This window comes from Meleagris gallopavo, chromosome 11, assembly GCF_905368555.1.
Source record: "Meleagris gallopavo chromosome 11, MGAL_WU_HG_1.1, whole genome shotgun sequence".
NCBI lineage: Eukaryota > Metazoa > Chordata > Aves > Galliformes > Phasianidae > Meleagris > Meleagris gallopavo.
The window spans coordinates 8,809,513-8,832,672 of record NC_139414.1 but is presented as its reverse complement, the minus strand read 5'-3'; the positions used below and the strand labels follow the sequence as shown (position 1 = coordinate 8,832,672).

The window sequence follows — 23,160 nt, the reverse complement described above, 5'->3', positions numbered from 1 at the left end:
TTTTTAAATTATTTTTGTTTTATTAAATACACTACAGTGGTCTCTTGTACTCCATCATCTTTTGATCACTCAGATTGACTCGCTTAAAAATGTATTTTATAGAAAAAACATCTGCAAAATTAAAGCTAAAATAAAAAGAAACAAACATATTACACACCTCTGGACAGTCTGCACGTTAGCAGAGACCTTTTATTATCTGACCTGAACACAGCCTTAAACTAGGAACACACTCGTGAAACAAGACACACTCCTTGAATATGGCACACCTTTGATACAAGTTAGACTGAAGGAGAACTAGTGCAATGATGTTCACTTGCATCTAACAACAGATCAATAAAACCTAGTTTTTATTCCTTTGTGTTGATATTTTTCCCCAAGCCCAATTTGATTTGTTCTCTCCCAACCACCACAACAAAAAAATCCAGTGATTATTCCTGTCGGACACTCTCCTTACATTGCACAAAGCAAGCTTCATTTCAAAATCAGCTGATCCATATTTACACTGAAGCATGCAAAGGAGGATACTGCAAGTATTCACAATGCAAATCTATTAAATACAGCATAACTGAACAACAAGGTGTCCCTTTAACACTGCAATTCTATAGGCTTTTTTCTGTGGTGGAAGTTTCCAGTGTATGAATTATAAAACAGCATACAATTCAGAAACAGAAACAGAGTTTTGCAAATTTTGTTGGTATTTTGATCGACTAAATCTTTCAGAGCTGTGTCTAGCGCCGAAACCAAAGCCAGCTGTTGAGTAGCCAGAAAGCTACAGTAATTGAATACATGATCATTTCCCTTTTAGCACGCTCTTTGTTTTCTTCTTCCAGAAGCTGGAGACGCCGATTAAGTTTGATTATCTAAAAATAAACAAACGACTTTTAATAGTTTAAATAAAGTTGCCAGACTTTCAAGAAGCTTGAATAGGCATCCAAAATTAATACTGTGCTTGATGAATTTTAAACACTTGATAATGTAACTTTCCATCTTCAGGCACCAGTGATCAAACCTTGCTGTCCCTGCTAAGTAGGAGCAGAAATGGAGTTGGACTCCCCAGGCCTCCAGAACAATACTGATTTGTGCAGGCAGTCTAGCAGGGATACAGACAGCATACCTCACCACACCTACTATATAGCTTCCTATTACAACAGACATCCTGCTCTCCTGTTTTACCACTACAGCTTCTTAATATTCTCAACTGTTACGCTTTACATACCTGCCTTCTTAAGGAAGCAGCATCTACAACAGTCATGTCGTCTGGTGTTCCCTCAAGTGTGGTATCCATGTTGGAAAGACCGTACCTATGAGGTTCAAGACATCAATTAGCTGCCTCATCCATACAAAGTTTAGCAAGTATTGCATTTTATAAGCATTCTAGTGGATGTATTTTTTGTGGTGATAGGCAGGAGAATTCTCAGACTTTCTGGCTTTTACTGAGTTACGTACTTTCAACAGGAAGACGACTGAATCAAGCATGAAGATGTATGAAGTGGGTGATTGGCTAAATCTGAGTTCACTGTTCTCCACATTTAAGTATTTCTGGAATTTCTCCACACAGATTTCTTAGTATGACTTGGTCTCTCAGAATACTATTTCTAGTTATTCCACTGCTTAGTGAATGCTGAAAATTGCCTGAGCTAAAACACCACAGTTGGAAGAGATGTGCAATAGATCTGAACTAACAAATGAAGATTTGGAAAGAACTGGGTATCTAACGCTCAGTATCTATTCAAATAGTCCACCTACTGAGATTAATGATCTCAGTCACAATAACCTTAATGTCTTAGGTAAAGGACAGAGAACCCTGCAAACAAAGAGTCAGGTGCCATCACTGCTTGGTGAATTCTGCACGCTTCAGAAAGAGGGTTATTATCAAAACACTTCAATTTTCTTGATGTAATGATTCAGATGAAGCTTTATTCTAACTCCAGGATAAGTTATTTCAATACACACGTTCACGTAGTTGGGAGGGGGCAAAAAGTCTACACAAAATATGTTTTGATCATCCAAATGCTACCTCTTAACCAGCTTCCTTTCCAACAATCAACAGCTAAAAGAAGTTCCTGATGCTGTACGTACTGCTGAGTTTCTCTCTATCTTGAAATCTGTTTCCAATATTAATTCCCCTTGACTCCACTTGCTTTCTCATTAGGATATATCAACAAATGCTGACAATGGCTTCAAATACTGAAAAAAATACACGTCAAAGCTACCAAATGCAAAACAAAATACACCTTAAAGAACGTTTAGCATTTAATGACAGTTAATGGTTAACTCTGACTAACGTTTGAATTAAAGTATAGCTCCTTAAACTGGCAGAATGCACTTTAAATGCAGACATTTCTTTTACATCATGTATTCTTCCATCAGTTTTAGTGAACTTCTATAGAACGCCCTCAGCTCATACATAATTCTCTGCCCTCCTAACATGCCATTTGTCAAAGTTTCTCTGCCCCTGCTGTTCAGTAACTTGGTGCTTCTGCATGAGAGTTGCTGTTTCTAAATGAGAATTACATTGGTTTGGACTTAAGTGACAATGAGATCCTTGAGCAAGTGTGCATAAAAGGTAGGAAATTGATTCAGTTTTGATCTGTGTTTCTGGAGGCTTGAAGGGCGTACAGGGAGAGGTAAACCTTCTCCAGGGAAGACAAGGATAAAAACAGTGTTTCTAAAATAATATTTGAGTAAGGAATTGTTTGTCAGAGTCACAACTGTTTTTAAAAGCACAGCATGAAACAAAACAAGTTTGGCAACTCTTTTTATTAAAAAAAAAAATTCTTACTAAGGCCATTAATATTTTTTTTTTTTTTTACTGAAAGAGACAAAATATTAATTTCACTAAAATTTATGCTGTTTGCTACTTACAGGTCTTTCAGAGTAGGCAGCATTAAATAGACTGCAGCTGTGTTTTTTATGCCCTTAGTTATTTGGGGAAAAAGAGTAAAGGACAATCTCACCCATTGCATAGTAGAGTTGTCTGCCACCATCTTTTGGGAAAAGAGAAAAGGGCTCATCATTGAAATTATACGGGCATGACTCTGCAGTCACAAAAATTTAATACATGTTCACAGTATATCACTGCTATTCTGCCAATTTCCAAACAAGTCCAGGATCATTACACCAGTGGGAAAACCCTTACAAGTCCAAGGTAATCTCTTGGACTACTACAAAAAAAATCAATTCCCAAATTAGAGCTCAAGAATCACTTGTGTGAATCCAGTGTTTAATTAAGCATAAATCTTATCTTCACTTTGATGAAAAGCGTAGTGTGAAATGGGAACAAGTGATGTGGAATTTCCTTAATCCTGATCATGACCTCACATTTTAAGTTTACATCCAGGTCTGCCAAAGTGATGTCAGTCTGCCAACATAATGGCTGTAAAAACACATCCTGCTACCACTAACACTCATAGACATGTTACTGAAATCACCTGGAAAAAACAACATGATGCAAGGCCAACTTTTCCAGCAATAACAATACAAAACTCAACCACTATTAAACAGGAGGTACTCAAAGCATTGCTAATGTAATTTAAAATCCTCCCCTGGCTACACAGCTTCTGCAGCACTGTTATATCTACTACACAAGTCAGTTGGATGGTAAGGAATAAGGGCTTGAAATGCCTTAAGAGGTGAAGGGGGATATGGAGGAACACTGTGATCCATTAAATTAGTGGATTGCAACTGTCAGTAACAACAAAATCTTTACCTGGTGTTGTCATGATGAGGGTTAGAGGAAGTGGTAGCAGCTGACCCACCACGTAACACTGGCCTACAGCAGTTTTGTGTAGACAGAAAACAGGAGACAGAAACAGGAAATGACAGAGATAAGAGGTAAAACACACAGAACAAAGGAACATCAAAATATTTCCACTTATATTTCTATGCAATGCCTATTTATTTTATTGAATTTAATTAACACTAAGTGTTTGCAGCTGTGTAGGTAATTTTTTTTTTTTTTAATGAAAAAGCTTCATTTGTGGAAGTTGAATGGTTGGAATATAGATTTGGGAGGAGTTATCAACCTTATAATACTATGGTACCTCATATTTTTTAAAAAGGCTCTCCAAAAAAACAGAACCTCAGGAAAAGAAATATCTACACACATACAGAACAGAATACGTCAGTTGGAAGGAACCTGCAAAGATCATCTAGTCCAACTGCCTGATCACTTCATGGCTAACCAAAAAAGCATACCATTGAGGGCACTGTCCAAAAGCCTCTTGAAGACTGACAAGCATGAGGCACTAACCACCTCCATAGGAAAGCCTGTTCCCTTGTTTGATCACCCTCATGGTAAAAGCAATTTTCCTAATGTCCAGTCTGAACCTCCCCTGGTGCAGCTCTGCACCATTCCCATGCATCCTGTCCTCAGTTCCCAGAAGGAGCTCGACACCGCCCTCTCTGCTTCCCCTCAGGAAGTTGTGGTAAGCAGTGAGGTTGCCTCTTGGACTCCTTTTCTCCGAACTAGATAAACCAAGAGCCCTCAGCCTCTCCTCAGATGAGACGCCTTTCAGGTTTATAAAAGCCTTTTAATCATCCCTCTAAGGAAAGAGGGATTTCTGGCTTTTCTTCCTTCACCTAAGCTAAATATAACTCAAATGACAAGGACTACAGACCTAAGGACCATGTACAGTTATAAAGGAGAGGCAGGAAGAAGTGACTAAAAGCTTCAAGGAGCATCCCTTTCATTACTGCTCTTTCAAGTTTGTTTCCTTTTATTTATAGGCAGAGGGCAAGAAAAGGTTACAGCTTTCTAAGTTGTTTAAACTATATAAGCACCACTTTGTCAGGAAGAAGTTGGCATGCCCCAATTTTCTGAAGACACAAACATCAGCTGTGTGTTCTGATGACAGTGACACTATGAATTTCAGTATCTCTAACGAGGCAGTTGCACACCTGTGCTGTGTAACAAACTGAAAAAAAGATTTCAAGCAGTTGAACAATTTCTTCCATTTTCCCAATGCCAGCAGTAGGTATTTGTACTGTGCACTCAACCCACATATATACCAGCCTCTAAAGTTAGCAACAAGGAAAGGGAACGTGGGGTGAAGACCTTACAGCTCTGATGGGTGGGAGTCAGAGGTCTGGTGCTGAGGCAGCTAGGTGAACACTGTGGCCTGGCCTAAAAATGACCAAGTGCTGTGCAAAAACATCACAATAGCTGTGACTAAATTTAAAAGATTGAGGATCTAGGAAGCCTTAGCAAAAGCTTCCCAGTACACAGTACTGGGATTAGGTCCTACTCTAAACAGATCTTCTGCAATTGGAGCACTTTGCTATGTATATCATAAAACTAAAAATGGAGTCCTGCAAGTGAAAAATGAAAGGCAGACAAGTGAAAGCCAGCGTGATGCACCTTACAAAACAGAAGCTCCCAATCCCAACACCTATAATAAAATAATACTCTTCCTCAAGTTCTCAAAAATGGTATTCCTATTTCTTAATGGGAGAAATAATTCCGTTAGTCTCAAGTCTTGCTGGACAGATGCCAGAACTAAATGCTTGGAGAAAACAAAAAATACAGCATAAAGCAATTATAGAACAGGATACAGAATTCCTCTGTGAACAAAAGTCGATTGTAATAAACAAGTATGCCAACAGCAGCTTGATGTTGTGTCATGAGACCAACAGTTCTCAAATGCTCTCTGAACTCTAGTTCTCTGTAGCAAGTCTCTCTTGTGGTAAACTTAAGGTTTTACAGGTGCTGCAGAACTAATCAATGCTATTTAACCTGTACCATCCTTGCAAAAAAAAAAAAAAAAAAAAAGCCTCAAGTCTGGAAGCAACTGAAGACTACAGCAAACAACAAAACTACAGTCCTGCAGGTGCCATCCAAACCAGGAACCTGAACTAAACTGAAGACAAGCCTTTAATCTCACTGCTAGCATGGTGGCTTTGTTGTTTTCCTCCTTTTCTCTGCAGTTCATTTTTCTTTCTTTATTGGTGGGCCCAGGAGGATCACCACAATATTCCCCTGCCTCTCCCATCCTTTTTACTTACTGTTGTTGCTGATTTCCTGAAATTGAGCAACAAAAAAAAATATCACTATTTAGATAACAGTGATATGTAAATCAGTGAGATCTCCTCACCCTCAAACTCAGCAGTAAATTTTCAGGTAAATACAGCGTGTAATAGCTCAATTCTTCTCTAGTTGTAAAGGCATGACAATTTTTCAGCAATTAGTAAACAAACAAACAAACAAAAAACCAAACAGCTAGCAAAACCAAAACCTAAAACTTTTGGTCTTCTGGCTGCTTCTGGCAGTTCCAACCTAAATATTAAAACGTGATCAGAAGCAGCCATAATTTAGGTATGCTCAGCACTTAGATGTTTCACTGCAAATACAATGGCAGCCTAAAACACAAACGGAATGTAAAGTAATGGATTTTAATAACAGTGGTAAAACAGGTAATAATGCAATGATCAAATGAATCTGGTCTATCTTCTTCTGCTTAGAACAGAGCATGCAATGGAAATACCACAGTAATGATGCAATCAAATGGTCTGAGAGGAAAACAAGAGGTGTGGATAATCTAGGTACCTGGGTCCAGCTTATATCATCTGTGTGCATACACACGTGACTGAGGCCAGCAATTCTTTATTCAGTAGGGACAGCAGCTATGTTGACTTCTCACTGTACTTTGAAACTTCTCTGGAAATCTCAGAACAGCTGTAAGAATGTACACTTGGACTTTATGGATGTGAACTGGAGGCGAACTGGGTAAGAAGCTCAGCTTCTGAAGTACAGAAAGGATTTGTGCACTGAAGCATCAGTGAGTAGGCAAAACCGCTCTCCCTGCTCACCTCAGCGCTACAAGTGATTACTCCAACAAAGCAAGGCTACTTCACATCTGCAGCTCTGTTTCATTTGCTTCTGAACTATATTACCCTCATCTAAACTCATGTGTTAGGACTTGTATAGTCTTAACTTGCACCCTGTGATATTTCTATCATGAAGATTGTCATTAGCTTCCTCAAAATAAAATGTGATCTTATAAGACTTCAGGAAATTACTACATGAGTGAGGTTTGGCACTTAATGAGGACAGTGGCTTTTTAGAAAGTACTTATCTAAAAAAAAGGAGATAACTATTTAGAAAAAGTATAGGAATTCATTGCTAAGTCCTTGGTTCAAGAGGTAAAGAATAGCTTAGATAAAATACAAATATTTTAAAAATTGATTTTTTTTCCCTGCACTTTATTTAAAATATTACTAAAATATCCTTAAATGCAGCTTTTTTGGTTGCCTGCAGCATATGAGCCTTTAAAAGACTAGTTTTTGGTCTCATAGAAGTTGAAAAAGGGTTAGAACTGGAAAGCAAAACTGACCTATTGTCCTTGTCCAAGCTGAAGGAGATGCGAGAGTAAACAGACAGCGTAAACAGAAATCATTGTATCGTTGCCCATCTGAAGAATCTATCACACGAGCAATGCCAACCAAACTAGGCATAATTCATTAGCTGCAGCAGTGTAACCAGCACCTACCATTAGCAGTTTCAGTGAATCGCAAGACAATTTTGCAAATATTTTGTAAAAAGAAAAGCAAGCCACAAAATAAGTGAAAAATATTTCCAGTGAATAGCACAAGTCAGATCTTGTTCATTTTAAAAGATCTTATAATTAGTTATTAATAATAATTATTATTAATAGTTAATAATAATATTAAAATAGTTAAGGCTTTGAGATAGAACACATTACACAGAGCAAAAGAACAGACAGCAGTTTGAAACAGTTTAAAATGAACAATATTTTACAACCATGCAAGTGAATCATCCAAATTTCACATTCCTACGCTGGCTGTAGAATAACAGTGGGTATATAAACAACCAACCACTAAGAATACACTTTTACCTTAACTGCTAAATTCATTTTGGGGGTAAGACTGCTTGACAGGCAAGTAACATGTTTCCTGTTTCTTTTCAGAAGGCTAGTAAGAGTGCCTTAAAAAAGGAACCCAAACCAGGAAGAGTAATGCAGATTTAGAAGCATTTAGAACCCTAGAATTATTTTGATGACTGAAGTTAAAAGTGTACTTATTAATATGTATACATATACATGCAAAATCCAAGGAAATGTGGGCAAGAACATGCCAAATGGAAGGCAGGGTAAATCTTTTTAGCTTCTCTGCAGACTGGGGAAAGGGCCAGAACTTCAGTCCATATTTTAGCAAGGACTTTTGGCACAATATACAGTACTGTTACTCTCAGAAGAATTCCTCTTTGTATGGGAGCTTTAATTTTGTTAGGAAAACAAAACAACACCAAAACCTGTTACTTTATCTAATCTTTTGATACTGACAAGATTGAAAGAACAAAAAAACAAAACAACAAACAACTACTGACCAGTGGACATGCACTGACATTATAACCTCTACAATTTGGAATTTCATGGGATTAAGACTGGGTTAAGCACCCAACTGTGTTTTTATTTTTATTTTTCCCAAGTTCCCAAGGTTAAAGGCATAAAGATCAGCAAGACTGGAGTTCTGTGTGATTTGGTAATGTTAATATGGCATTGATGTACAATTCTGTCAGTAAACGTGGTGAGCTACAGGATGTACAACTGTGAAAACAGGCATTTTCAATAAGATTGGCTTGATAGTCATACTTCCTTACCAAAACAACTAGAAAGCAAATCACTTCACTTTATAAAATATTAGGAGTGCTACTGGTACTACAGAAAACCAGAGGCAGATAAGGAACTTGAAAGAACTTCTGAGCACAGGCTTGCTTAAGGACTGCAGGAGGAACAAGCAGTTCATCCCAGCACCCCCAGCAGTAAGCTTCTCTAATTCAACCTCTTTGCAAGAACTACAAAATAGCTGCAGTGATTCTAATCTGAACCTCAGTGACAAGCATACACAGTACTGAAATTAAAATTGCTTTTGCTAAGAAAATGTCATCATTTCTAGTCTTTACAAATGCTTCTGCAGTGATAAACATGCCATTCTAGTTGTGCTCAGAAGTGTCAAATCAAAACAGCACAGGGACACAAAGTGGGCAAAACTCCATTGAAAATAATGGAACTATGCTGATCACAACAAGGCTTCTTTGGGCTCATCAGCTCTCAAAGTATCAGCTTACTCATAGAAACAAAAAAATTATAAACTGAAGGAGCAACCAACTCTCTCTATATTGCTTCCCCCCCACCCCCCCAACATCCAGTGAAGTGGCCACCATCAGTCACATATCAACCAGAGGTAAGTATTCATTATATAAACTGACAGAGCCTAAAGTCTCAACACATTATCAAAAGCAGCATCTGCAACCAATACCTTGCACAGTAAGCTGTCCAGTTTCTGTACATTTGCTTAAATGATTTATGGCAACATCAACCCAATCTTATTGATTTGCACAATCACTCACCAAAATAAAAGTAGTAGATAAGGTTAATAAATTTGCAGGTTCGAGATCAAGCATTAATTGAAGAAAAAACCTGACAACTTGGAAAACTTAAATCCCTAGCAGTCGCAGATTAGCTCTTACGATTTTTGTTTGGAAGGAAATCCTAACGCTGTATTTCAATAAACAGAAGCATTTTGAAATGTGAATTTTGGACAATTAAATTGCTTATGAATAGTGAACGCAAAGGAAAGCAAAAGCAAATAATTTCATCTCATTATTTTGTAAACATAAACCACACTCCACTAAAAGGAGAAAAAAAATGAAAGCAGCAGAAGCTGGCAGAATCAGTGACAACCAATCACCTGCGATTTTCATCCAGCACATCCAAGACCTGCTGGTAAGCCCTACGTGTGGAAGACTGGATAAACGATAAAATGCCACGAGCAGAGTAAAGATTAGTTCCGTCTTCAGGCAACATATTGGGAGGACAGACACGAGCCTGTTGCACTGATGGTGTCACACTGTTCATACAAGCATAATAAATGAAGAAAGAAATACTATAGTCAGATTTTTAATTTAAAAAAAAAAAAAAACAACAAAACTTTTCAGATAGCACCATTCCAAAATGTTTATTGCTCGTTTTCAGTTTACCCTTCTCCCAGCATTATAAGGTGGCATCCCCAAATTCCAAGTGTAAGGGATTGTGAGCTATGTTCACATATGCAATTCTGAAGGGTTACACTGGATAGTTTCAGAAAGTCCTTGCCCAGCCAATTCTGTGCCCGGCAAAATCAGCAGTCAAGTCCTCACTGACACCAATGAGAAAGTACTTTTAAAAGCACAAGTTTTCTCAGCAAGGAGAATCTCACAGACTCTTCAACAATTTTTTCTTCATGTTGTGACTAAAGATCAAGACATCATTTTGATTTGCACATGAACAGTGTTTAAAGGCCATTGCTAGCCTTTCAGCACAGAATTCATATCCCAGGGACAAGTTACATGATCTGAGTTTTTGGCCATGATGAAAAAAAAAAATAAGACCCTTACAAAAAATACTGAGGATTGAAATGCAAGGATGAGCATTTTGGTTTAAAGCATTATACAAACCTTACCTCTACTAGACAGAAACAAATTTCGATAAACTGCATTTGATTAAGTCATTTTTCTTCAAGTTTAACCTGACATTATCCACATTGCCCTTCAAACATCAGGGTTTTCTTTTAATTTAATCAGGGATTCTGAATTAAGTGAGGTGCTTTTTTTTTTTTTTTTTAAAGAGGAAGTCACTTTTGTTAGCTTTCTCATTCACATTAACACATACATACAAGTGTGCATCACTGTACCCTTTAAATTTTAGGATAGTTTCTATTCCAAGATTAACATTCTTATTTCAACACTCCTTGAACTGTTGATGCAAAATAGAAGTGGCAAAGTTACCAGAGTTAGAATGCCAATCTTCTCACTTTTGTTAGCATTTTTATGAAATTAATCAAAGCCTGAGTGGTTGAGCAATTGGAAATAGGTTTGAAATGTGGATAATTTTTAGGTGGGTCACAGCCCTTTAATGCTTTGTTTTGAATAGAGCTGCTTTGTGACTGGCTGGCAGCAAGACTACAAAACTGAGTAAGAAAGAAAATTTAATTGAGAAGAGATTCAAAGCACGTTACGCAGATGTCACTTCTACCACAGAACAGTTAAAGCCATCCCAAGCTTCTAGAGACATGCAAAGACAGCAGTGGCTGGTGCTTGACTGATATTAGTCATTATTTATCAGCTAAAGTGCAAATACCTTCTCATGTTGCTGCAGAGTAAGTGTAGCCAAAAGTAAAAAAAAAATAAGAATGAACATTTATTTCTATATTTTATTTTTCTCTCTGAGTTGTAGAATTGATCTCTCTTTCATATTTATGATGATTTTTATTTTGCCATCAGTAGTAGTGGTCACAGCCACAAATTTATTTCTTCAATTGCACTGGAAATCCCAATAGTCAGTAGAAGAAAATCACTTGAAGCTGGAAAATATTGTCACTGAAGTAAATTCCTGAGATTTTCTATTCCTGTACGAACTTATCAGCTTGAAGGAAAGGAAAAAAGAGCTCAAGGCTTGAAGTTATAGTATGTCTTTATATTAAAGCTAATTTTCCTTGTTCATCATCTCAGATATTAGGCTGAATGAGAGCTTTAAAAAAAAAGTGACAGCATATAAACATACGGAAAGCCATAAAATATTGTAGAATTCACACTGTCCAGAATACTTTTATTGAAAATAACCCTAGTAATGTTATTTGCAGAGTATTATGTAGATACTGAAAAATTACAAACAAAAAACAAACAACTACTGAACTAAAACTACACAAAATTCTCTAGAAGAAAGTCACATGTAGAAAGTCTACAGTAAGGGGAAAGGAAAAAAGAAGACTGCAGAACTAGGTAGTTCCTAATTCACTGAAATACTCTATGGTCATTGGTTTATAGGCAGCTTAAAGAGGTTACTTGATTCAAGAGTTCTTTTTACTAGAGAAAAATGCATTTCTTAATTTGAATATATTTCCTCCTGGACATGAAATAAACTGCACAGCTACATTAAATTATTCAAATTTTCTCCATAAGGACTACTGCTAATTTTGTTATCCTTCTGAAGTACATACTTTAGGAGAGACCTTTCTTCCTTTCTGAAAGCAAGAATAATTAAGTAAAGGGCTCAAATCTCAGAGTTAGTGAATACGGGACGCAGGGGCCAAAGGAGAAGCTGAATTCTTCCCGTGTGCTCCTGTTTCAAGATTACTCATCTATAAGCATGCAGTAGTCCCTTGGACTACATCAGAAGCCATGGAAAAGCAATTTAGTTAAGAAAACATCTGATACACAAACCAGCCAAGATGACACAAAAATAATTCTCTCACAGTGAACAAGACTACTTATCAGAAATTGCAGTTACACCCTTATCTTTTCAATTGGTAGAGGAATGTTCTTAGTCTTCAATACAATTTCATTTAAAATTTCTGAACAGTTTTCACATTCAGTTCCAAGCAGTCATTGTTTCAGCACTTTCTGGTTAAAAACATAAGTAAATTTCAGGATTTGGACCACAACCAAACAATAGTGAACTACAGAAATTACTATGAAGGACTTCAGTAGCAGTCTACCCTCCCAGCAATGTCCCCAAAGCCTTCTAAAAAAGTGTGAGAAATACACAGACTTTGTTTCTCTTAGCTCTAGGAATATCAATAAGGGTAAATAGATTTAAATTAGAAGTTAGTTTAGATTCAGCCACAGACTGTATTATCATTAAAGACATGCATACCACAACCTTTTACCCCATAACTAGCATGAAGAACAGGATTTCTCAAGCTATGAAATAGAAAAGTGCATCTCCTTAGAGAGCTCAAAGGGAAAGGCAGGAGCAGAAGAAAAAACCAAAATCACACAATCTACCCATTTTGATCCAATCTCAGTGGTTTGTTGACTCATGATTCACAGTGGAACCTTTGCATTCAACACTGACTAGCAATGGACAAGAATAAGCTTCATTTCTCCTGTAATCACAGTCAAAGAACAAAGAAGACTACAAGACTAAAGCTTTTTTTTCCCCTCTTTTTTTTTTTTTTTTTTTTTTTTTTTAATAAATCAACTGTTAGTTGAAGCTCTGCCTTTCCTTCTCCACCATTTATTTCTCCCTACGTTTCTCACACAGGTAAGTGGTTTGGGAAAGCTTGGGAAAGCATGCAACAGAAATAGAAACCATATATTCAGTGTAGCAAAGGCTGTTTCAATTTTACATTCTAAGTTACAGATACTTAGTCTGAAAATTAGTATTGCAGAGAGCTATGTAACTAAAAACACTCCTGATTTTCATATACCAGGTAACATGTTGGCTTACGTGCAATCCTTAGTCGAAAGAGGTGACTGGAACCGTGGCATTTTATTTCTTGGGACAGTATCTGATCTGTGCCACCTTGAATAATAATTGTAATCTCTTAAGTAAGCATCCTTTATAAAAATACCATTTAAAGAGCAGTTAATATTGCTAAATAGGTAGAAAGTTATTGTACAAGGAGATGCCCATTTGTTAGTCTCAATTTTTTTTTGAGCATTTGAGAATTACTATCTCAAACAAAGCCAAACTCCCAACAAATTGTTGGAAACGCATGCAAATGGATGACAAGGGAGAGTAGAAAAAAAAGAACTCAAGAAACAAGAGGAAAAACAAGTTATCTATATAATATGGAGAACACAGTGGTAAAGAGCACAGCCAATTCCTTTGCCTCAATCTATTCCAGAACATTTGATTTTGTCACTTTTGTAGATCAGGAAATGGAATTTTGCACAGTACATGTGAATATTTTGTCTGAAGACAATACTGCTGCAGATTAAAACTTGAGTATTATACTCCCTCCTAAGTAGATAACAAAGTTTTTACACAACAGTATCTAATGTGCCTTTTCAATGGGACAGTCTATTCAGTGCTATCTCATCATTTCTCAGGAAAATAGACAAAAGAAAAAAACAACTTTTATGAGAATTAAATATTTGATGTAATTTGAAATGGATGTAAAAGATGGGACTGCGTTTCCTATGAAGGTGTGAACTAGACTCCAGAAAAACCCATGGGAATAAGGTGCTGATCTTTGTTGCAGTACTTTTTATCTCAGAACTACCTAAACATGAAATCAACTTAAAAGTCAAGCCAGTTTTGATAAAGCAGCATCGTACCATTGCAATAATTAGAGCAAAGATAATACTATCAGCCAACACCACTGGAGACAAGAACTTCAAGAGCAGCTAGGTTTCTTGTGTATTTGTACAATAGTGGAAAAAATATTATTTCTAGGAGGTAAGGAAATTAAATGTTGAAGTTACATGAGACATAACAGGTGTACACTTAAGTTTTCTGTAGTGCAAAGAATGCATTTTTAGTACAATTTCTCTATTTAAATGGTTTATTATCATCAGTAAGGGAATGAAGTTTCCCAAGAATCTCTAAAAGAAATAGCAATCTACAAGCTATGTAATAATCAGTACCATCTGAGGTAGCATAATTAACATCAAACAAGTTTGTCTGCTTGCATTGCCCATCTCAAACAACATCAGAACACATCCATATCAGCAGTGTCTCTAAGTGGCTACCACAGTGAAAACAGAATGCTATCTTATTAGTTTTATTCATAGAATCACCACTTCTATTTCCACAAAGCTTACATTTTTCTTTTGCTGTTTGCACTGTAAGTCCAATGGGCCTAAATGATAAGGAAAAGAGTCGAGAGATATCGAGCCTTTTGTACTGGATGCAAAAGGCATGGCTCACACAAATGCAGAATTTCACCTTGCACACAGTATTTTCATAGTATGTATTGATAGAACATTCTCCTGAGCATTAGCCAGGTCCGTAGTTGCATTCTCCTCCTGCAGATTGATACAAGCTAAATGAGGTAGAAATGACAGACTCAGAATTGCTATGAATGCCACAGCATTTTAAAAGTGCTTTCTTTTTCTGGACCACACTGAGTCAAAAGCAGCAATGATGACAGAAAAAGAAGCATTTCTAGGAACCTCAGTGGTATCAGAACAGATGATCTATACGCTAGGCCCAGCGTAACTTCTGTCATAAGAAAAAAATATGTTTTCTGCAGGCCAGCAAATGTGGAATGCTGCAGAGAAGAAATTCAGGTTCTTCCACATTATCAGTAGAGAGCACAGATACAACAGGCTTAGTATCAGTTAGATGTTACTCTTCATAGAAAGAAAACAGACTGATCCAGAGTCTTGTGTAAGTTTACATAATTTTTCCAGAAGACTGGAAAAGCTTAGTAAAATAACTTGGATTTAACTTTATGCAGGTGCTAGCACAAGCATCAAGACAGGAAAACTCATCTCCAGATGTGTCACAATTTCCTGGCTCTTGCATACCATAAACTGAGTCGTGCAAATTAGCAGTGACTTAGTTCACTCATCACGTCCCTCTTAAATTTACAGGATATCAGGTTTGTATTGCACTGCTAAGCCTCTTTGAAGGACTGCTAATAGATTAAGCAATTGTTGGCAAATAACATTTAGACAGTTTTAAACCAGTAATTCTACATATAGTAGAATAGTAAAGCACAGAGATGAGTTTTGCAAATTTAAAATTTCTGGATTGAAGAAATTCAGACATGAGAAATCTCACAGGGATTTCTAGGTTGCTGGCTAGGCAGGCACAGCTCATGACTTTAGGGAGTGCAAACAAATGTTGGGAGCTTGGATAAAGTGATTTCAAGAAATTACAAGAATTCATACACTACCTGCTTTTCCTCCAACAAGGACTGAAAAAGTAAGATCATGGTGGTAAACTTTTTCACAAGCAACTTCCACCACACGAAGACCATCCATTCCTGCATGCACTGTATGCAAACTATCAAACTGGCATTTGAAGGCCATTCCCACGGCAATTTTCTAGCATATCCAGTCCAACATATTTTAACTGGATGACCAATGTCAAAGAGAACTTGGACACTTAGTAGGCTGCTAAAACATCTGGAGACTGAGCTGATCAGGAGCTTATGGATGTGAATTCGAGTTTGCCAGCTCAATGAACTTAAAATTCAGTAGATTAAGTACCTAGATATGCGAGATCTATGAGCTTGTATAAATCAAAAGCCTGATTAAGAAAAGGAAGATAAGCAACAGTATTTCCATGAAGATCTGGAGGAAGAGAAGGAAAACTGTAATTCCTGAAATAGGCATCTGAATACATTTCACCAATTTCAGACAAATTAACTCAGAGGTAGATAGATACGTAGTATACAGAGTACTTTTTGGTACTCCTGCTGTAAATACAAGAGAGCAGGCATTTCTAGGACAGAGTTTAGTTTTTTTTCTTTTTACACTAAAAATAAGTAGACTCTAAGTAGGTCATGTGCTTATTTCCTAAACTAAATTTAAGGTGGTTTAGCCATATTGTGCCTACTGAGTCTTCATTTGTCCAACACAGATGAATCCCACTGTTAGGTCTCACATCTCAGATTCTTTCATTAAAGCAACACTTCTTATGGTAGCTATATTAGGAATTGTTTTGATCAATACATACATATACAGGAAGATTAAGTGTTACACTACAAAAAAAAAAAATTACTGCCAGGTGGTGGAAGGATGCCATCACTCAGAATATACTGAGAGTAATCAAATGACTATTGTATCTAATCGGAATATATAGACATGCATGTCTTTAGAAAGCACCATAAGAACTGCTACCTCTGATGGTATCAGCAAGTGAAGTTTCCAGTTCTGAATGCTACTTGCCACTTTTGTCTTAGAAGATGATAACACGTACTCACAGATCCCAATTCACCAAGTAAACAGATACCAATGAAAAATGACTTACTCTCATATTCATGAGAAATAACCATATTTCTTTGTCTATTAATTAAAACCATTATGTAATACCAACAGCAACAACTGGGAACGTTTTAATGCACACAGATAACTCATTTTCTTTATAAAGAAATAAATAACCTGAAAATTCAGGGAAAAAAAAAAAATTACACCAGTTCAGAAACTGAAAATCTCCTAATGCAGCAATTCACAATAACTCATGAAACAACTATGTGCCCACAAACACTCCCACCTCTTAACTCCGAGAAAAACCCTCACTGTACCAGAAGCATAGAAATTAAGAAAAATGCTAGCTTTCTAGTGTTAAAAATTATATACTTACTACAGCACACAAAAACATTACTTAGTTAACAACAAAAAAAAAAAGCATGAGGAGATAAAGAACAAAAGAGTTATGTAGTAAAGCTGAGATGCGTCCCTGTACCCTCTTGCTTTACTCACATGGAATCATTTCTGGCCAGCTGGCCATTCTGTCGAGTGGCATTTTCACTCATGGAACGTTCTCTCTTCAGTCTTCCCACTGAACGAACCTGCACAAGAGGGGAACAAGAGGGAGATAAAAGACAGGAGATCCCAGGAAATCCTACGAGGGATCTAAAAACTTAGCACAGGAGAGTTAAGTTAGTTCAGTCCTCAAAGGCAAACTGGAGCTGTTGAAGCAGTCTAGAGGAGGCCACAAAGATAAGGCCAGAGCATCTCTGTCATGAAGAAAGGTTGAGGGGACTGGGCTTGTTTAGCTTGGAGAAGACTCCAGGGAAATCTCATTGAGGCCTTCCAGTACTTTAGGGGAGCTTATAAGCAGGATGGAAACTGTCTTTTTACATGGTCTGACAGCGATAAGACAAAAGGGGAACTGCTTTAAACTAAGAGAGGACATTTAGGTTACATGTTAGGAAGAAATACTTTACTCAGGGAGTGGTGAAGCAAGGAACAGGCTGTCCAGAGAGACTGCGGGTGCCCCATCCTTGCTGAAAGCCAGGTTAGATGGAACCTTAGGCAGCCTGATTTGGTGGTGGCAACCAGCCCATGGCAGAGGAATTGGAACTAGATGATCTTTAAGTCCCTTCCAACCCAAGCCATTCTATGTTTACATGGGTCTCTCAGTGATTAGGAGGAAGACATCAGATGAGAGGATCTGATGCTGGTACACGTAAAACCAAGTTCCAGACTCATTGCCATCCTTTCGTTATCCATACAACCCAATGCCACAAGTATGAACAAGTCTACAGGATACACAACTTCACTAGTGCTTTCCAGTTTGTAAGATGCCAATTGCACATCATTCACCTGCATGCCACTGCCATGTGCTTCTTTAAAGTATGTTTTTAGACTTTTGTTAAAACTCACTAATTCTATGTATTATATCATTTGTCAAAGACTTTCAGTTACATGTCTAAAGCATCTCACTATGTGTTCCAATAACAAAACTGCAAATTAAAACCACTACTCATTTTGTCAGTTAAATATAGAACTTAAAGGTGACAGTTAGAACTACAGTGCCTATATTTTGTATTTTCCTAACTTAGCTTGCACCAGATAGACCTGCACTACAGCAGAGAAAACTTTATTTCATTTTGCTTTAGAAAAAAAATTCTCAACCAGGTAAAAAGCAAAATAAATACTAGCCTCTTCATTTTGAGGGGTCTGTTGTGGAGGTTTTTCTAAGTCCAAAAAATCTAGTGGTCGATCACTGAGAGAAATAACACGGGGAGGAGTTTTCAATGCCAGTGGTTTGAATGGAGTAGACTGAAGAAGGTCAAGGTCTGGAGGTCTGGAAAGTGGAATGTCTTCACTATTACCTGCAAGAACATCAGTTGTCAATAGAAAGCAAGTTTCTTTTGTTAACTATTTCCTATTCAAGTTACACCAAAACTATTCATGAAGCATTTTCAAAGTTTGAGGTACTTCCTAGGCCAAAGTTGATGAGCAACAACTGTTTCAGAATTGGAAAGCATTTTGTAAGTTTTTCTTTAAATATATGTTTCTATCCTTTCAGAAATTTGGGGGACTTAAATTTTGGCCTGTTTTTACCATATTGAGATGCAGACATACCTGCCACTACAATCCGCTCTGGAACCTGCATAGTTACACTGGCATTTGGAAATCCTTCTGGGACGCTCTTCTCAAGGTCAGCATTCTGAGGAGCCACTTTGAGTTTCTCTGGGACCCTCATGCGCTGACTGATCCCTTCGGTGTACTCCATCTCATACTGAAGGCGATTGATTTCTGCCATCTCAGCAGCTGGTGACGGGAACGCAGCCCCACTCATTCTGCCAAAAGGAAACCACGAGCTGTAATAGCAAAGTACAAAAGCAATGGAAAGCAACTAAAGGGACCTCCCTCTGGTTTAAGACTGAGAGAAAAAGAAATCCTAGAGCTACGCATGTAGAGCGGCAGGAAAAGGACCACTGATGGAAACTATGGGCTAGAGAGGGACCTCAAATGGCTGACAGAAAATTTTCACTGGGGCAGTGGCTGAGGGACCTCATCAATAGCTCTGATAGAAACAGCAGCTGTAGATTAAGAAAGAAACCCTGGAAACACAGTTTGAATGAGGCTGCAGAGCAGCTCCCAGAGGAAACTGCGAGCTGCAAGAAGCCTCACTTGTGAGAAACCTCAGCCCATCAATAGCTGGGGGCCTCAGCTGTAGCTCAGCTCAGACTGAGACATCGGTTACTTTTACCATTAGGGTTAACAGGTATATTTATTTATTCACATCTATGCAACGCACAATATGCAAACACAGTTAGTATGGGAAAACTGTCTACGGGAAACAGCTTATTCCAGCAAGAAATCTTTTATTGGTACTGCTTCAAGCGGTTCCCTAAGTGAAGCAATCTATTCCTGCAAAAAGGCATTTTTTGCCAATATAATTACAGCAACATTCTTTTGCTATTTTTGACAACAGGGCTACATCTGTGCTGTGCACGTGCCTTAAAAAGCTGAACACACAGAACCCTGACTACAAAATGTTTCAGTGCAGGTGAGACAGAACACGAATCACACCACCAACCAAACCAGCACGAGCCCATGCACAGCACCTCCTGTTTGGAAGCCGCGTACCACCATCAGCTTACCACCAAGGTCAACCCAATATAACCTGCTCTTCCGTGCACACACATGCACAAACACAACCTGGGTTCTTCCCTCAGTGCTTCACCAAAGAGCATCTGCTCTCAGGACCTGCCCAAGGAAACAGCCTCTGTGATCCTGTCAGATGGCACCTCCATCTGTTTTGTACATTCTATTTTCATGCAAAGAAGCCAGACAACCCCTTTATTCGTTGCCATGTAACTAGACTAATACTTGATAATATCACACAGAAACAATACTTCCCCATCAATAAAACCTCAAACTGACAGTGATCTTCAGACAGCAGAATTAAGCACACAGAAAGATATGGTCTAAGTAAGACTGCATTAAATACGCACATCCAGTATATTAAAGACATGATCCACTTAGCAATCTGTCCTGGAATCTTTGATGTTACTTTCAAGACTTACAGTCACTACAGATCAAATGAAATACATTTATCCATCTCAAAGCCTCACTCACTTCAGCACACTGCAGAACTGGGCATCAAGGAGAAGGTCTTCATTCTATTTAACTTAAATATATCTATCCTGAAATCACACACAGATTTAATCGCGCAGAATCACAGAATGGCCCAGGTTGGAAGGGACAAGGATCATGAATCTCCAACCCCCCTCCCACAGGCAGGGCCACCAACCTCCCCATTTAATACTAGACCAGGCTGCCCAGGGCCTCATCCAATCTGGCCTTGAACACCTCCAGGGATGGGGCATCCACAGCCTCTCTGGGCAGCCTGTTCCAGCACCTCACCACTCTCATAGTAAAGAGCTTCCCCCTGACATCCAACCTAAACCCTCCCTCCCTCAACTCAAAACCATTTCTCCCTGTCCTGCTGTTATCTACCCTTCCATTCTTAATGTTTGTATCTGCCAAATGAAAGGAATTGGAACAACCCACTTTGCTAAACACTTCAAAATACGCATGTGCTGTTTAAAGGAGCTCAAGAGGTACGTAAGCAGCTGTCACTTCACGATTCTTAGATTTTTTTTTATTTTATTTTTTTTTTTGGCCCTGTCCTTCAGACTTGCAAACTACATTTGTCTCTCTCAAGAGATGTTGGCTGGATCAGCCAGTGACAGGTAGAGACTGCAGTCTTTCAACATTTCCACTTTCCAAAAGGTACTTTTTCTTCCCAAACACGGCCTGTGATCGCTATAGCACTTCCAGATTTACAGCATTAAGGCAATCATGATGCCAATATCAAAGAACCAATTTTAAGAAGACCTTAAAGTCCCCATTATGTCTATAGGAGGCAGCATGCAAAACAGCCGCCTCTCACAAGACCAGACTACAGATGTTCCACAGCCTGTTTGCTTCTTTATTCTGAAGCACCAGGACAACTCTGATGTTTGCCATCAGGCATCACTACGCTGCAGCACTGTTTATTGTACACCACAGCTTCCCTGAAGTTCGGCACTGGCTTGTGTCTAAGTCAGCACAACTGCTGCTTCCCAGCTGTAAGATAAAGCGCACACAAAAAATGACAAATCAGAACAGCCATTCTATAAACTAAATAGTGCCAAGTGGGTTCAGCTGTACGTGGTAATTGCTGAGGAATACATACAGCACCTCAGTATCTTTGTACTCTTACCTGCTTAACAACACTGACTTTTTATTTTTTTTCCTGTCAAGTTGATTTCAGTTTTTAACCTATATATTTTTCTCTCCCCACAAGAGAACAGCAAAACCACAAACAGTGACGTTTCGGCAGCAGAACTTTAAACGGGGCTCGTTAACAAACGCCCAAGCATTCAACAGGAACATAACCAGCCACACTGCTTTCAGTCACAGCCATTAGACACGTTTCAGAAGACGCTAAAAAAAATGACAACGAAGATTTTAAAGCTTATATTTACAGAATTAACTGGCTCTGAAAGACGACGTCGGGAAGCGACAAGGTGCAGTCGAACCAAATAGGCACCGAACTCCGGCGAACCCTCATCCCGCCCGACGCGACCGCCCCGCACAGCGCGGCCCCGCTCCCTGTTCCTCCCCCCGCTGCCTGCAGTTCCTCTGAGGCTCCGGCGCCTCCCAGAACCCCCAGCAGATTTCACACACACACACACAAAAACAAACAAACAAACAAACAACAACCCCCCCCCCCCCTCCAAAAAAAAAAAAAAACCAACAAAAAAACACCGACCCTTTTGCCCTTAACAGAAACATACCGGAAACACTGGAGAACACAACGCGGTAACGCGGTGAGACGGCCGTGGGTACAGGACCCTGTGGGGAGGGGGGGGGGGGGGCACAGCCCGGGCAGCCGGGAGCGGCGGGAGCACGGCACGGCTTGGCGGCGCTCCCTCTGGGCCCACCAGCGCGCACTCACCCGGACGCGGCGTAACGCGCTCAGCCCTGCCCGGCCCGCCTGTTGCCCCGGCCGGGCCGCTGCCGCCGCGCTCCGGCGCTGCGTCCAGCGGGCGGGGGAGCGTTCAGCGGCGCAACGCGCCCTCAGGCACCCTTCAGGTGAGGCGGCGCCACCACCGGGCGGGCTGACCCCATCGGGCTGCCGTAAAGACTGCCGGCCGCGGGTCGCGCGTCACGTGACGGAAAGCGGGCGGAAGCTGCTCCCCCGGCGCCTCACGTGCGGCCCCGCCGCAGGGCGCCCATTTTTAGTGAGGGAAGGCGGAAGGTGCGCATGCGCGTTGGTCGTGCTCAGCTGGTATTGACAAGGAACCGCGTACTTCAGAACTTCTAGCCCGCGTTTAAGCTTCACTAAGGCCATTACGTAATTAGCACCGTGTAAAACTCGTCAGCGCGATGTAAAATACATCCGACCCACACAGCACAGAAGCACAACGCTCGTTTCCCGACACGCTCCCATGCAGCGCCGTGACCGCCCGCCCCGCCCCTTTCCTGCTGTCCTTCAGCAGCCCGAGAGCAGCGAAATGAAAAGTGCTGTTAAGTACCGCAAATAATTTTTTTTGGAACAGGATAAAAAAGCTTCCTATTTTCACCGTATTTTTTCTAATGCCCACAGTTATGTTTTAGAGGTCAAAATGAGCAGCAGAGGCAGAAGTACTGAAGTGTATATTGATCCAAGGTCAATGCAGCTTGCTAATTCCATCCTTACAAATGCCAAAAGCGCCGTTTCACAGGGGCAAGCAATCTGAAATACGATCTATTAGAAGGTAAAAATAAAAACTACACAGAATAGAAAATTATACATTGTCTCTCTGCAGATACACGGTCCTTCATTTGGCCTCCTTGAAACGAGCTGTTTTCCTGAGCACCTCTCAGCAGGCAATCCCTGGCTGCCTGCTGGCGGGAGTCCTCCTTTCTTCTACCACTTCTCCAGTCTCTGCAACGCACTATCGAGATGGATTTTGCTTTTAAAACGATGAAAATCTAAG

The 23,160-nt window shown here is 39.3% G+C and overlaps 1 protein-coding gene across 5 annotated transcripts; it reads right to left on the bottom strand.

Moving 5' to 3' along the window:
• On the bottom strand, positions 1-22,401 carry MFF (mitochondrial fission factor). Of its 5 annotated transcripts, none has more exons than XM_085233372.1 (9): positions 22,137-22,401; positions 18,767-18,984; positions 18,341-18,513; positions 17,156-17,244; positions 13,227-13,301; positions 9,709-9,867; positions 3,710-3,772; positions 1,217-1,301; positions 1-860 (listed from the first exon to the last, which is right to left on the bottom strand). In XM_085233372.1, exons 2-9 carry the CDS (start codon positions 18,981-18,983, stop codon positions 729-731), a joined length of 993 nt encoding a protein of 330 aa, XP_085089498.1. In that variant the 5' UTR covers position 18,984; positions 22,137-22,401; the 3' UTR covers positions 1-728. The 5 variants fall into 5 exon arrangements, with proteins under 5 accessions (XP_085089498.1, XP_085089502.1, XP_085089499.1 ...); XM_085233376.1 differs by having other exon boundaries at positions 21,976-22,344; XM_085233373.1 differs by lacking the exon at positions 3,710-3,772 and having other exon boundaries at positions 22,137-22,399.
• Between the last annotated feature and the right edge of the window lie 759 nt (positions 22,402-23,160).